The following is a 15772-nucleotide window of genomic DNA, read 5'->3' on the forward strand; positions in this document are numbered from 1 at the left end:
CGCTAATCTTTTCGACTCTTATCCGAACCTTTTCAGCCCACCTTATCTCCACCGGTTGAATATGCTCAGGCCACATCTCTTCCTTCACGTCCTGAAGAGGTATGCCCCTACCAACCGGAAATTTAAAATTATCTATCCACGTTGCCCGTAAACTTTTGTGACTGTTGCAGCAAGGCAGCCAGCAACTCAATTGGAGAATTGCATAGACTTCAACTAGCACTAGTCAGCTACACAGCAGCAAGTGTTGTTGCAAGGACGGAGGGAGCACCCTCTCGGAACAGCACACAGGCAATGCACCGGTTGCTGTCGTACAGCCGTACAGGCAGATTTGTTGACCGGTTGAGCCCAGCCAAAGGCCAAACGCGAGCACCCTCTCGCTGTCTCGATCCCGCTCGGGAGAATTGGGGGAAGAAGAGCTAGAGTGAAACTGAAACTAGGGTTCAGAACTAAAAAAAAAAAATAGGGTTCAGGCCTTCAGGGGATTCGGGCCCGGGAGGACGCGATGAGCATCGTGCCGAAGGAGACGATCGAGGTCATTGCCCAGAGTGTCGGCATCCCCAGCCTCGGCGCCGATGTGGCCGCCGCCCTCGCCCCCGACGTCGAGTACCGCCTCCGCGAGATCATGCAGGTCTGGGCCCGTCCGCTCGACTAGGTTTTGTTTTGATTCCAGTGCTGCTTCTTAGGAATTGGGAGGGTTGATTTCTTCTCCCTCGCCCTAGGAATGTGCTTGGATTTGTTTAGCAGCGCACTGAATTTGGGGGTGGTGGTTGGGGGGGGTGGGGGGGGTTGGAGCTGGTAAACAGTTTGTTGGCTCTTAGTTTGCTTATTGGTTACAGTTGCAGGTCGTGCGCTTTGTCCTAATGAATGAGTGTACGCGGTGTGCACCCTTTAGTTTTCGTGATGCGTACTAATAATCTTGTGGGGTGGAAATGCCTTATCCAGAATTTCTCAGTATGTGCCATGGTGTAGGGAAAATGAAGCCTGTGGTTTCCTGTCGGTTATCTAAATTGCCTGTAATTGACTGGTTGTCACCACTTTTCCTGATATGTACACGGCATCTGTTTGGGTCCACCTCCTGAGCAGGTGTTTGAAATCAGTATCTTTAGTTGTAGGTTGTACTTGTTTATGACGTGGTCTGGTATTTTTGCGGGCAGCATGAAGGGAGAAACTCGCTAAGTATACAGTGTTCCCTTTTTTTTTCCTGGTCAATATCACACCAATCTATCCATCCTTTGTACAGTCTTTGCACTTTTCTCATTTTCCTTGGATTATGTACCCTGGCCATGTTTATATTGCCGCTAGAGAAAAGTTCTTTAGTTTTCTTTCATGTGATAATTCAAGCTATGCTGCATCTGTAGTAGAGTACTAGAGTCCACACAATTCTTGCCCTTTAGGGATCCACAACTTAGTTAGCTCTCAGGATTTGTAAAAGTACTAGTGCGGGGATGACATAAGAGTGTCCGTTGGCCAGATATTTCATCAGCTAGTGGTTCTCGCAATTCACTATTTTTTTGGTGCTTTCAATGCCCTTTCTACCACCTATGCTAATTTTTTAATTGCACAAATCTTTGGAACGCTGAAATTTCATAGAAGCACTCATATTATGTTTGCTGCTGCAGGAGTCCATTAAATGTATGCGGCATGCAAAACGGACAGTTCTGACTGCAGATGATGTTGACAGTGCTCTCAGCCTAAGGAATGTTGAGGTGAATTATCTTCCTATGATAAAATGTCAGGATAATAGTAATGTTGGTTCATAAATCAACTATGTATTCTATTCCATATACTGCTGACTTGATAGCTAATGAATTTAGTATCTTCTTTTCTTTGTATTGTTTTTCTGAACAGGATTCAGTAATCTTAAAAGTGTGACTGCAATTAAGATGTTGTGGAGCTTGAGAAATGTTTATGGTAGCTAAAAAAAGAAATTAAACCTATGTGCTCTAGTTGTTGTTGCTTAAGTCAAGAGTAGAACAAGTAGGTTCCAACCTACAACTTCTATTCCATATTTGTTAGCTCAAAAATTCATTTCAGCAGTCCTGAGGGGGAATGAAGACTACTTCAGTTGTACTGGGTTATTTTTAGTTTGTTTACTAGAGTTATGATATTGGTTCCTCTCTTCATAGATATGATCTGCTGAAGTTTGAGTTCTCTTGATTGGTTTAGAATTTTAGATGAGTGTATTTACTGGTAAGTACCTCCTCAAGGTCCCTTACCATTACTAATGTAATGACATTTCCTTGAATTTACTGTATTATTTTACTTTATGTCAGTATCATGTCTTGCCTTGAACAATATGGATTCTTTTTAGTATGCAAAGATGTGTCGATAGCTTCTCTTTATGTGAAACTACCTTTCTTTTACTGAATTGAAATTGTAATCTAGTTGTGTCTGCAATTTTTCATGGTTCTTCAGATGGTCTAAATTCCTTTGCTACAATTTTTTTTTCAAACTGACTCTCCATTTATTTGATATTTTGATTACTTTGGGTTCTCAACCAGCCTGTATATGGATTCGCTTCTGGTGATCCATTGCGGTTTAAGAGAGCTGTTGGACATAAGGATCTCTTTTATCTTGATGACCGGGAGGTAGACTTCAAAGAGGTAGGGACAATATTAACAATGACTAAAAGTTTGCACTACTTATTTCAGAATCTTTCACTTGACATGTCTCTTTTGTTGGTGTCATGCAGATTATTGAAGCTCGTCTGCCTAAGGCCCCTCTTGACACAGCAGTTGTAGCCCATTGGCTAGCGATTGAGGGGGTGCAGCCTGCAATTCCGGAGAATCCTCCTATTGATGGTTAACTCCTGTTTGTTAATTATATGTCTAGTCCTTACTTTTGACCTTGACAAATTTGGTGACATTCTTATCTATTATGGGAATAAAAACAGTTGTTTTGACAACTAGCATTTTGTATCAGCAATTGTACCACCAGCTGAAAATAAAAGGTCTGAACATGGGAAGGATGACGGGTTTCCGGTTGATGTTAAGCTTCCTGTTAAGCATGTATTATCTAGAGAACTACAGGTACTTTATCATATAATGCATTATAAATCATATGATCTAATTCATTATAATTCATACATATTTCCAAGAAACTTATATTCCTTTTACCTGTTGACTTTGCAGATGTACTTTGATAAAATAGCTGAGCTTACTATGAGTAGATCTGATACGCCCCTTTTTAAAGAAGCTTTAGTGAGCTTGGCAAAAGATTCAGGCCTTCATCCGTTGGTTCCTTATTTTTCCTACTTCATCGCAGATGAGGTTGTAAACTAGTAAACTTGCTTTTAGTGTTGCATATCTGAGATGGTATTATATTGAAGTATGTATCCATCTGAATGTCAGGTTACCCGGAGTTTGGGTGATCTTCCTGTTTTATTTGCTCTAATGCGAGTAGTCCGGAGTCTTCTCCATAATCCACACATTCATATTGAACCTTATGTAAGTGTTAGACCATAAAGTTTCTATAGTTCACGTGCCTGCCTTTTTTAAAACCATTCCATGTATTCTTTTCATCATGTTAGTCCTAAATTTGCAATATTTGTCTTGGTTTTCAGTTGCACCAGTTGATGCCATCAATGATCACTTGCATTGTCGCAAAAAGGCTAGGGCATAGGCTCTCTGATAACCACTGGGAACTTAGAGACTTCTCTGCCAATTTGGTTGCTTTGGTATGCCGGAGGTGAGTGTATGTTAAGAGTGTCAGTAGGTACTTTGTATAATAATTCTTAAAGATTTATTTGGTTACATCTATGCTTAGCCACTCCTTGCAGTCAACATTCCCATATTGTGATCTTAATGACTGTTCAGACAAAATATACCATGACTCTGCTTCCCATAAAACTTCTATAACTTTGTTTTAGGGCATAAAACTTCTATAACTTACAAAGTTCAGTTATGTTATCTTTTTGACAACTTTAGGATGTAGGTTAAGTAAATGGAACTTTGACCTCCAATTTATAAGAGACTTGGTTACTTCTTGTGTTCATCTTAAATACTCCTGAGAAATGAAAGTCCATGTGCAATATGATCAGTTTCGTGGTAGCTTATTTGTTCTTTAATGGCAAAGATGCCGCCAACCATTGCATGGTTCTGCTACTGAGTACACTACACATATTGCTGTTTTCCTTTGAGACCAACTGAGACGTTTGTTTTTCCATAACTATTTCTATGTTGTGTGTGGACAGAAGGTTATTTCAGTTTTCCCTTCATGCATTTGTTGGGTACATTACAACTTCTTCGTGTCTCATGTGTTTCCTATAATACAATTTTCTTTTGGTATACATAGATCCATACCATTTTGCATACTCTAATCATTGACTGTTAGAGTGCTAGAAGACTTTTGTTGATGCTCATCTCTAGATTTTTCTATTTGCAGTAACTGGCTTAATAACTTTTCTCAATACAATGTTGATCAATTGGAGATGATGTTTTGCAGGTTTGGTCATGTCTATCACAACCTTCAAAACCGGTTAACAAAAACATTGGTCCATGCATTTCTTGATCCTGCGAAATCATTGACCCAACATTATGGTGCTGTTCAAGGGATATCTGCATTGGGGCCCAGTGCGGTAGAACCTAATCAGTGTAACTCTTCCTTTATATTAGTCAGGCATTGGCTGATTGTATTTTCTGCTTACAGATTAGGCTGCTGCTTTTGCCCAACCTCGTGACCTATATGCAACTTCTGGAGCCAGAACTGCACCTTGAGAAGCAGAAAAATGAGATGAAAAGGAAGGAAGCCTGGCGTGTTTATGGCGCCTTGCTGGTCAGTTCAGAGCTCTCACTCAATTCATTTTACTGTATTTTGGTTGAACAACTAAAGCCAAGCTAAGTTTCTTACCATTGGGATGCATTTTTCAGTGTGCTGCAGGCAAATGCTTGTACGATCGGCTCAAATTATTTCCTGTTTTGCTTTCTCCATCGACACGTCCTCTTCTGAGGAGTGATAAAAGGGTTTTAACCAATAACCCAAGTAAGTATTTATTATATGTGCACTGGACACCAAGTTTTCAAATGGTGCAAACTATTTACACTTGAAATGATTAAAGTTTGGGAGTAAGGTTATGCTGCTATGTGAATTCCAGATAAGCGGAAATCCAGCATAGATCTCTCTGCATCCCAGCCTCCTTTGAAGAAGATGGCACCGGACACATCAATCAACTCCATGGCAGGAAACATGCAAGGAGCCATGGATGGCTTTTCCACTCAGTTGGGCAACCCCAGCATGATGCAAGCTTCATCCTCTGGACAGATGGTTGAGAGCATCCCCTTAGCTGCGATCCGGAGAGATCAGGGCAGTGATCTTGCGCAGAGAGTGTCCACGGTGCTGAGGCAAGCTTGGAAGGAGGATCAGGATGCTGGTCATCTCCTGGGTTCTCTGTATGAGGTCTTCGGTGAAGCCATCTTCTCCTTTGTCCAACCACCGGAGATATCCTTGTTTGTGTAGAAAGTGAACTCATAGGCTTAGAGATATTTAATCTGTGCTGTACAAGTAGGAATGTCTTACTGGATTCTTGGAAATGTGTCAGGAAATATCGAAGTTATGTAACAGTAGGGATGGTTCCTGAGTGAGTGTGTGTTGCTGCAACTTGCATCAGCTGATCTTGCTAGTTACAGTTTGATTTTAGGCAAAATTTGGCAGAGATTTTGAACTTAATCTCGTTTACTTTGCACCTGCTTAAGTTTTACGATATTTTGAACGGCGACACCACGTGCACCAATCGGTATGCAGTAGTTGTTCAGTTCTTTTCGTTATGTTGTAATAGTTTTTTTTATAAACTTATGTTGTAATAGTTGATTTGGGATATTGCATAATCTGTTTTTGGGTTTTGGTTTTGTTGCATTGCGATGGAGATGGACTCATTTTTCTAGATTGGATTTTTGGATGTTGGAATCTCTACGCGAAGATGCAGGGTGTATTGGTTTCCTAGGGTCTAAAGTTTAGAGGTGTTACGTCAAAAAGAATCTTGTCATTTAGAAGTATTAAATAAAGTCTAATTATAAAACTAATTGCAGAACCTCAGGGCTAATTCGCGAGATGAATCTAATGAGGTATATTAGTCCATGATTAGCGGATAATTACTGTAGTATTACTGTAGCAAATTATGAATTAATTAGGCTCATTAAATTTGTCTCGCGAATTAGCACCCATCTGTACAAAAAATTTTATAAACAGATTTTATTTAATACTTCTAAATAGTAAGATTCTTTTTGATGTGATGGGTCTAAACTTTAGAGTGGAGGAAACGAACACACGCATAGTTATGATTGTGTAGTGTTGAGGTATAACATTTTGAGTGTTGTGGTACGGTAGATCAAATTTATCGATGAATGTTGCATGAAACACAAATGCGATTTTTTGGTGAATTTTTCTCCTCGAATCAAATGCATATGAGCTTCTTTTACATATAGTTTTATGTTGCGTATGTTGATTTGTAATGTTTCAATGTTGCGATAGTGTGGCGGAGCATTCGATGGAAAATTCGCCGTGGGACCGTCCGCGAGCGTGGAATCATGCTTTTAAGGCTTTACAAGAAGAAAGGCGCAGGCCTGGGTCGTAAATGTAATGCCACGCTATTTGCAGGGGTTCATATGAAAAATGTCCAGCTAGACCTGGATGCCGAGGATAATAGGCCGGCCATCTCTTATTTCACTCCATATCCAGTTATCCTCTCCTTAATGGCGCTTCCTCTGCGCCCCGCCGCTCCGGCGCCACCGCCTTGGCGATGCTCCGGCGTGAGCTCCTCGCCGCGCACATCCCTCCTGGACACGGCCTCCAGTGAGTGTACTCTAGCTCCGCTTCCGTTCCCTATCCTGGTTGCATTGCCATCCATTCGATATTTTGATTCTCCTCTGGTCGGCTCACTTCTGATGTTTCCGATTCTTATCTGAGCAACCGTAGTACTAGCGAGCTCCATCCGGTGTGGTTCCTTCTCCCTGGTGCCTCAGCTGGCCTGGGCGGGGGCTGCTCGACGAAATGCCTGGTTACTCTTGCGCCGCTGGTTTGCCCCAATTTCTCCCCCTTGTTTTTCCGGTGTTAGTCGTGGTGGATAGCAACAGCGCTAGTCTGTTGGCCTTTTAAGGTCTGCGTTGTTTTTTTTTTCTGCTTTCCTTCACACGCTAGCTCCATGTTGTCATGGCCATGTTCTCTTGTGGGCTGCCCGTCGTGCTAATGATGTTAATTGCTCTGGTAGAGATCCTGAGAGACAATTCACTAAGAGAGGGAGGTCAGGTAATCGAGCTAAGAGGTCTTGTTTTGTTTGTTATTGTCTTTTGAGTGTAAGGGAGGAGGTCTGGTATTATGCTAAGATGTTTGATTTTTGTAATGGGGTTGCTCATGCTTATGTAGGTATTTCTAATAATGTAAGGTCCTCTCTTGCACTTCCTTCAGAAAGGAATTCGATACAAGAGCCAAGGCTACCGGACTGTGCCTCCATTCCTATGCTTGCGTGTCTTGTTCCAAAGTTCTCAATTCCTTTTGACGTAACACCGTTTCTTCGTCTCATTGTGATGTGAGCTTAGACTAGAGAAAGGAAGGGCTATTCCTTGTTGGATAGCAAAAGTTTGGAGTTTCATTCACTTTTGAATGGACTGCATGGAACAAGATTGCAGCTTGATACTTGTGGGGTTTTCTTTCCCTTTTGGCTGTGAGATTCTGCATGAAATTCTGAGAAGAAAAGCCGACTTTTTTTTTCTTTCACTATGCCAGTATTTTTTGCCTATTTCATTTTGAGGATCATGTTGTTTAGCTAATATAATCGTTCTCCTATTTGTAATTTGACTTTACATCCTGTTGGGTTTACGCAATAACAATGCTGCTCAGATTATTTCAAGCTTTTGACAGTATTAAGGATGCATAAATTACATGCTAACTTGTTTTCCCAGTACCTGATGCCATTATGCATAGAAAGTTTCAAGATCAACCACTTCAATAATTCATCTTTTATCATAGTTAGGCAAAGGAATGAAAATTTTGCTTTAGGGAACTTACAGCAACAACAACAACTTAGCCTTTTGTCCCAAGCAAGTTGGGGTAGGTTAGAGATAAAACCCACAGAAAACAAGAATAAGAAACACAAAAAGGGCACAAGCCAAAGGAAGAGTTATGGGTTAAACAAAAAGTAACAAAGGTCACGGTTCAGGTACTTAATTGCTAATCTCCAAGCGCTCCTATCCATAGCTAATTCTTTAGCGATATTCCACTCCTTAAGGTCTCTCTTAACCGTCTCGTCCCAAGTTAGTCTAGGTCTACCTCTACCTCTCTTTACATTATCGTCCCGCTTTAAAACTCCACTACGCACCGGCGCCTCGGGAGGCCTCCGTTGTACATGTCCAAACCATCTCAACCGATGTTGAATCAACTTCTCCTCGATAGGTGCCACCCAGATCCTATCTCGAATCTCTTCGTTCCGGACTCTATCTCTTCTTGTATGCCCGCAGAACCAACGCAGCATACGCATCTCTGCTACACTCAGTTGCTGGACATGTCGCCTTTTTGTAGGCCAACATTCAGCACCGTATAGCATCGCCGGGCGAATCGCCGTCCTATAGAACTTACCTTTTATCCTCTGTGGCACCTTCTTGTCACAGAGGACGCCAGAAGGCTGCCGCCACTTCAACCAACCGGCTGAAATTCTATGCCTAACATCTTCATTAATGTCTCCATCTTTCTGAAGCATTGATCGTAGATACCGAAAAGTAGCCTTCTTGGCCACCACTTGACCTTCGAGGCTAACGTCCCCATCCTCATGCCTAGTCGAGCTAAAGTCGCACATTATATACTCGGTCTTGGTCCTACTCAGTCTGAACTCCCTCGACTCTAACGTGTGTCTCCACAGCTCTAACTTCATATTAACCCCTGCCCTACTCTCATTAACTAGCACCACATCATCAGCAAAGAGCATACACCAAGGGATATCACTCTGTATGTCCCTTGTGACCTCATCCATCACTAAAGCAAATAGATAAGGGCTCAATTCTGACCCCTGATGTAGTCCTATTTTAATTGGAAAGTCACTGGTATCGCCATCACATGTTTGAACACAAGTTATCGCATCCTTATATATATTCTTGATGAGGGTAATATACTTAGTTGGGACTTTGTGTTTTTCCAAGACCCACCACATAATGTCTCTTGGTACTTTGTCATACGTCCTCTCTAGGTCAATAAAGACCATGTGTAAGTCCTTCTCCTCTCTATATCTCCCCATCAACTGTCGTACTAAGAAAATCGCCTTTATAGTCGACCTCCCAGGCATGAACCCAAACTGGTTTTGAGTCACCCTTGTCAATCTTCTTAGGCGATGTTCGATGACCCTCTCCCAAAACTTCATCGTATGGCTCATCAGCTTAATCCCCCGGTAGTTATTACAACTTTGAACATCTCCCTTGTTCTTGAAGATCGGTACTAATATACTTCTCCTCCATTTCTCCGGCATCTTGTTTGACCGGAAAATTAGGTTAAAAAGCTTAGTTAACCATACTACCGCTCTCTCGCCCAGGCATCTTCACACCTCAATGGGGATGCCATCAGGACCCATCGCTTTACCTCTCTTCATCCTCTTCAAAGCCTCCCCGATCTCTGCCTCCTGAATCCTCCTCACAAAGCGTCTGTTGGTATCATCAAATGAGTCGTCCAACTCGAAGGTAGGACCCTCATTTTCCCCATTAAACAACTTGTCGAAGTATTCTCGCCATCTGTCCTTGATCTCCTCATCCTTCACCAGAAGTCGATCTATCCCATCCTTGATGCATTTGATTTGGTTTATGTCCCTTGTCTTCCTCTCGCGGGTCCTAGCGATCCTATAAATGTCCTTCTCTCCTTCCTTCGTACCTACCCGTTGATAAAGGTCATCAAAAGCCTGACCTTTCGCTATACTTACAGCTCGCTTTGCAGACCTTTTCGCTAATCTATAGCCCTCGATGTTGGTTGCGCTCTTGTCGAGGTGAAGGCGTTTGAAACACTCCTTCTTCTTAATAGCCCTTTGCACCTCGTCATTCCACCACCAAGTCTCTTTCACTTCCTGCTTGCCTCCCCTACTCACACCAAACACTTCTGAGGTCACCTTCCGAACACATGTCGCCATGTTTAGCCACATATCATCTACATCTGCTCCTTCTTCCCAAGACCGCTCGCCTAGCATCCTCTCCTTAAACGTTTGTGCCTCTTCCCCTCTAAGCTTCCACCACTTCGTTCTTGCAATCTTGGCACGTTTGTCCTGGTGGGCACGTACCGGAAAACGAAAATCCGCCACCACAAGCTTGTGTTGGGGGACAACACACTCCCTAGGTATCACTTTACAATCTAAGCAGGCACGTCTATCCTCTCTCCTAACAAGGATAAAGTCGATTTGGCTCGAGTATTGTCCACTATGGAAGGTCACTAGATGGGACTCCCTCTTTCTAAAAAGGGTATTCGCTAACAGCAGGTCGTAGGCCAACGCAAAATTCAAAACATCCTCCCCCCTCGTTCCTACTACCATACCCGAAACCCCCGTGTACTTGCTCATATCCTACATTAGTCGCACCCACATGGCCATTGAGGTCTCCTCCAATGAAGAGCTTCTCACTGATAGGCACGGTACGAACCATGCTACCAAGGTCTTCCCAAAACTGACTCTTGGAGCTCTCACTAAGACCTACCTGAGAGGCATAGGCACTGATCACATTCAGAACCAAATCTCCAATGACCAACCGCACTAGGATAATCCGGTTGTCTTGCCTCCTAACATCTACAACTCCATCCTTAAGGCTCTTATCGATCAAGATGCCTACACCATTCCTACCCGAAGTTGTCCCCGTGTACCAAAGCTTGAAGCCAGAACCCTCCACCTCCTTCGCCTTCTGGCCCTTCCATTTAGTCTCCTGCATGCATAGAATATTTACACGCCTCCTAATTGCTACATCGACTAGTTCTCTTAACTTACCTGTTAGAGACCCTACGTTCCAACTACCTAGACGGATCCTAGTTGGCTCGGCTAGCTTCCTTACCCTTCGCACCCGTCGAGATAAATGCGAAGACCCTTGCTCATTTTTCACTACACCCGAGCGCTGATGTAGCGCGCCACAGAGGCTGCGACGACCTGACCCTTGCTCACTTGTCATCGTACCCGGATCACGATATGACGTGCCCCTGAGGGGATGACGACCCGGCCCTTGCCCATTTAACACCATACCCGGGTTCCGATGTAGCGCGTCGCTAAGAGGGTTACGCCCCAACGAATTTCTTATGGGTTTCATTTCCATTAGAGTGGCTGATTTTTTTTACGCTAGTTCGCCAACCTAACACAACCCTCCACATTTTCTCATCGCGGGCTTGGGACCGGCAAAGGCAGTGTTTTTTAGGGAACTTCATTATGAAAATTTCTATCATATTATTGCTGATTTGTGGTGGCACTTGTCATGCAGAGCAAGCATTTCCTTTTCCATTACCAGTTGACCGAGTTGCAAGATTTTCCTTATCTGCAAAGCGTTCGGCATCTCGGCTTGTCCAGTCGACTGATCGCACCGGTTTTAGAAGTGATGACATCCATGCAGCCAATGAACATGCACATGATCTCATGAGGTCCACATCTGATCTTCAGGTATGATGGTGAGTCCCTTGCTCTGTGTTTAGCATTGGTTATCTGTCTTAAGCATTTATCATGTGATGATCGATACAAACCTTTGATTTGGAATGAGACTGAATTTTTTCAGATAACTAAAAGTCTAAAACTAATCTAGTGTTCAGTTGTAACATCTTTTCTACTAACAATATTTTCCTACTCCCTCAGTGCAAGATACAAGGCATATTTTTCATTTAGTCCAGTCTTCAGACTTAGATTTCAACAGGTGCTTTCACAAATTGTATTGTGGAACCATTTTGAAATATCAATGCAGTTTGCATAATTTATGTACACCAAAGACCAAACATACTTACAATTCGACTAATTGTTGGTCAGAATATGCAATGTTTGGTTTTCTCAAAATAAAATATGCCTGGTATTGTTTTAATAGAGGAGTTTCCAATACAGCTTAAATTTTTCTCCTCCCAGATTTTGTTTTGGAAGTTTCAGTAATGTTATGCAGCATTATTTTCTTTTACTTTTTGCAGGAAGTTGTGTTTTCCTCTTTTGGGAAAGCATGTCTTTTCAGTAGTTGCATCATATATGTTCTGCCTCCTGCTTGTTTAGCAGAACCATGTGAGCAAGAGTACTCTCTCCCTAACATGCCTTTGCTGTTTGCAATAGCCATGGTTGGTGCTACTGTTGGAGGTAAGCTCCGTACACTGTAAACTAAAGAATTTGTAAATTAAAGAATTCGAGACATGGAATGTTAGTTTGTGGAAACTGGCTATGAATGTCATCGTGAGAATGCATAATGATTCTTTCCCTACATATGTGTTTATGTTCTCTGATATGTTATCAACATAATATGGGATTAAAATTGTTTCAAATAGCTGAACTTTCAGTTATTTACAATACACACTAAATTGCTTCTAATACCAGGGAAGTACATGAGTTTCCACTGCACCCATGTGTTTCTTACTCTGTTTGAAATTACAAGGCATATTTCGTTCATTATTGCAAGGATTTAACTGACAAGTACGCCTTTAATAGATAATTTTTATGACTCAAAATTAATGTTGTTAGATTTGTATTAAAAAGTACCTGCTTATGATTATGATCTTGTGTCACGTAAATGATGTATTAATGGAGTAATCATTGTAGTTCCAAGCCCTTGTCCTAAGAAAACAAGATACGCCTGCTAATTTCAATTTTCAAACAGAGGAAGTAATATTTGTTTGCTTGTTTTCTCTTTTCCAGTTACCTTACTTAGCAGTAACATTTGGTTAAATTTAAAAACATATACAGGTTCGTTGACTCTCTTATTGATAGCTCTGTACTACATAAACTGGGATGTAACACAGAATGAATGCTAAGGAAAGTTGCATTTTGGAGCATTCTAGTTATCATGCTTTTATCCAACTGGCTGCTACTTTCCTTTTTTTTTTGTACATAGTTATCTAGTCTGATAGAACTGAGATATTACAAGTTGTTTAGTTGATGCGGCAGTTTACATTTGTTTCTACAACTATTTAAAATCTCTTTTGTGATTACCATGCTCCATTTATGTTCGTTTTTGACAATAAATAGGCAAGTTGATATTTCGTGTTCAGATTATAAGTTCTCTAATATGCATATTTCCCTCTGTTATGGAGTCTATCTGAAATTTTCTGCATTATGCTGAGCAATCAAAACATCCTGTAGGGCTCCTTGCAAGACAGAGGAGAGGGGAGCTTGCACGGCTGAATGATCAGTTACGTCAGATAAATGCTGCACTGAGAAGACAAGCCAAGATTGAATCTTACGCTCCTGCTTTGAGCTATGCCCCGGTTGGTAGTAAGATACCAGAATCAGAAGTTATTGTTGATCCTCAGAAAGAGCGCCTGATTGCATATCTCAGGACTGGGAAGAACTACCTGAGAAACCAAACTCCTGACAAGGCATTTCCTGAGTTTAAGGCAGCTCTTGATCTTGCACAAGCTTTAGGTGATCATGTTGAAGAGAAGAAAGCAGCTCGAGGATTAGGTTTGTTCATTCATTTTCACAGATCCTTGAAATTGCTAATGCTATAACATGTGCCCTTCATGACTTCATAACCTGAAAAAAAATGGCGTAACCAGTGCTGAAAGCTCCCACGCAAGGTGGGTTCTGGGAAAGGGAATTCCTAGGCAGCCATACTCTTGCAAAATTCTTTTAAAATTCTGCAAAGATGCTGGTTTGAACCCAGGACCTCCAGGCCAGAGTCTCTACCACAATTCCTGATCTCCCCTTGTTCTTCTTTTCTGAATTTGGTATAAATGGTAACATGGAATGTAAGACTACAAGTTGAAAAATGATGAGGAAGGAAAATGTTTTCAGGCATGTTCAATACTAAGTTCAAAGTTGATCATACAAACACGATAGAATGATGTCAGGGTCTCACATCAAAACAGTGACTTTTTTCTGACACCTTACATTAATTATGCAAACTGGAAAAAGTTTGATGTGTTTGTGGAATCCAAGTAACAGAGTTGCTTTGTATTCTCCAGGAGCATCATTGCAGAGACAAGGCAAGTACAAGGAAGCCATAAAGTATCACTCCATGGTCCTTAACATCTCTAAGATGACCGGAGAGGATGCGGGTGTCACTGAAGCATATGGAGCAATAGCAGACTGCTACACCGAGCTTGGTGAGCTTGAGAAGGCTGGCGAGTTCTATGACAAATACATTGCAAGGTTGGAGAGTGACTGAAAATAGGAGCACCGGTCGGAAAATATGTGAGAGCATAGACAAGTCTAATCGGATTTCTACCCGTTTTCGCTTGTCATGTAGTGTATTGTAGATTTGCAGTTCCCAGCTGGAACTGAGGTTTGTTATCACCATGCAAGTTCTTTTTGGCGGGATTATAAGCACTAATCATTGGTATGAGTTCCAAAGCTATAAAACAAATTCAAAGCATGTGTGATGATAATGTCTAATCTGCTTGCTCAGTGCAACGCCTCATAGGTGGTATATTTTATTCTCATAAATTGTATTATATTTTATTTGCATTACGCGTGATGACTTTTTCCGTACTATAGTTTTTTCTCATAAATCGTAGTATATTTTATTTGCATTAGGGGTCCAGGGTATTTAGAATCTGAGTCTGTACTAGAGTACTAGATTGATTGGGCCAAATAAATGCGGTGTAGTATCGTGCGTGTTACAAGTATTGCAGGATTTAGGCAGAGTTTATTAATTTGTCCTTAAGAAGTATCCGTGATCTGGATCAGATACCCAGCATGCGTTAAGACCATAGTGAAACTTAAAGCTGAGTTGTCCCTGAAGTGTTTTATAGCAGTGCCTCCATTTTAAATTTAAATGCTTATTTAATATATAATTTTGTGATACAAATTTAATGTTGATGATTCATATTCAAACTAATTCCTTATGACTATGATCCTGCATTAAAAAAAAATGTGGTACCAATGGAGAAATCATTGGTCAAAACCATGTCCTAGTAACCTAAATAAGCCGTGTAAAAGAAGCGGAGGGAGTATGCACCATGTAAATGCTCCTTCTGAATAATTATGTCTGCAAAGGGGCCCCATGAGAACTTAGCAAGCGGCTTAGTCACATACAAATCAGTATGCGTTTGATGAATTAATTAACGGTGATGACCATTGTATTGAAGTCCATGCATGCTGCCTTAAGGAAGGAACTGTGTCAACCTTGGAGGGACAAGGGAGGAAAAAGAATAAAACTGAGTGGATGGAAGAGAAAGAGAGATAGTAAGTTATCATATTAGTGACGTCCTGTTAGAGGTGACCCATGGTGGATTATTAAAGAACCACGCCGACGCATGCTCTTTTGGTTGGGATAATTGGTGAGAGAGAACAAGAGGCGAGAGTTTAAAAATCTTCTATTTATTTGGTGGGAACGGAAGTCTTAGTGGGATAGAGAATGAGAGTTTAGAGCGCTAGCTTCCACTAATGACATACCAGAAGAAGGAATGGTAATTGGATAGGAATTGTGCTCGCATTTGGCAACAATTAAAATAGACATGAGACTTAGTAGTGGAAGTTGATGGAGATCTGACTTTTATTTCCAAACCATTGCTTCGTTTGCGGAGCGAATTAAGATGGGGACTTTCATAGGGAATTCATATCATCTGTGTATGGGGTTTTTTAAGTGAGGAATTCTATCAAGTCAAGATATGCATGCATAGTGATGGTTGGAAGTTGACCCTCTAAACAACCATT

At 41.5% G+C, this 15772-nt stretch overlaps 2 protein-coding genes across 5 annotated transcripts; both read left to right on the plus strand.

Moving 5' to 3' along the window:
* The first annotated feature begins 336 nt into the window (after positions 1-336).
* LOC112894908 (transcription initiation factor TFIID subunit 6) lies at positions 337-5695 on the plus strand. Its single transcript, XM_025962752.1, has 12 exons — positions 337-628; positions 1620-1706; positions 2502-2603; positions 2693-2801; positions 2923-3029; positions 3132-3269; positions 3351-3446; positions 3563-3687; positions 4444-4576; positions 4648-4773; positions 4869-4980; positions 5093-5695. The coding sequence occupies exons 1-12, from the start codon at positions 503-505 to the stop codon at positions 5452-5454; spliced, it is 1623 nt and encodes a 540-aa protein (XP_025818537.1). The 5' UTR covers positions 337-502; the 3' UTR covers positions 5455-5695.
* A 952-nt stretch (positions 5696-6647) lies between these two features.
* Positions 6648-14509, plus strand: LOC112893724 (protein FLUORESCENT IN BLUE LIGHT, chloroplastic-like). 4 transcript variants are annotated; one of them, XM_025961190.1, is made up of 6 exons: positions 6662-6786; positions 6910-7009; positions 11415-11590; positions 12100-12259; positions 13256-13576; positions 14080-14509. In XM_025961190.1, the coding sequence occupies exons 2-6, from the start codon at positions 6985-6987 to the stop codon at positions 14280-14282; spliced, it is 885 nt and encodes a 294-aa protein (XP_025816975.1). In that variant the 5' UTR covers positions 6662-6786; positions 6910-6984; the 3' UTR covers positions 14283-14509. The 4 variants fall into 4 exon arrangements, with proteins under 4 accessions (XP_025816974.1, XP_025816975.1, XP_025816973.1 ...); XM_025961188.1 differs by lacking the exons at positions 6662-6786; positions 6910-7009 and adding exons at positions 7053-7239; positions 7357-7989 and having other exon boundaries at positions 11352-11590; XM_025961189.1 differs by lacking the exon at positions 6910-7009 and having other exon boundaries at positions 6648-6786.
* Positions 14510-15772: the final 1263 nt, after the last annotated feature.

This window comes from Panicum hallii, chromosome 5 (assembly GCF_002211085.1).
Source record: "Panicum hallii strain FIL2 chromosome 5, PHallii_v3.1, whole genome shotgun sequence".
In the NCBI taxonomy this organism is placed as follows: Eukaryota; Viridiplantae; Streptophyta; class Magnoliopsida; order Poales; family Poaceae; genus Panicum; species Panicum hallii.

What these genes read in the sequence shown, in the direction of transcription:
- LOC112893724 (XM_025961188.1), top strand. Translation starts at nt 7,860, where the DNA reads ATGCATAAATTACATGCTAACTTGTTTTCCCAGTACCTGATGCCATTA. An exon ending in GGTTGGTGCTACTGTTGGAG is followed by an intron (nt 12,260 to 13,255) that starts GTAAGCTCCGTA and finishes AACATCCTGTAG; the next exon opens with GGCTCCTTGCAAGACAGAGG. An exon ending in GAAAGCAGCTCGAGGATTAG is followed by an intron (nt 13,577 to 14,079) that starts GTTTGTTCATTC and finishes TGTATTCTCCAG; the next exon opens with GAGCATCATTGCAGAGACAA.
- LOC112894908 (XM_025962752.1), top strand. Translation starts at nt 503, where the DNA reads ATGAGCATCGTGCCGAAGGAGACGATCGAGGTCATTGCCCAGAGTGTC. An exon ending in GTTGCTTTGGTATGCCGGAG is followed by an intron (nt 3,688 to 4,443) that starts GTGAGTGTATGT and finishes GATGTTTTGCAG; the next exon opens with GTTTGGTCATGTCTATCACA. An exon ending in CTGCATTGGGGCCCAGTGCG is followed by an intron (nt 4,577 to 4,647) that starts GTAGAACCTAAT and finishes TTCTGCTTACAG; the next exon opens with ATTAGGCTGCTGCTTTTGCC.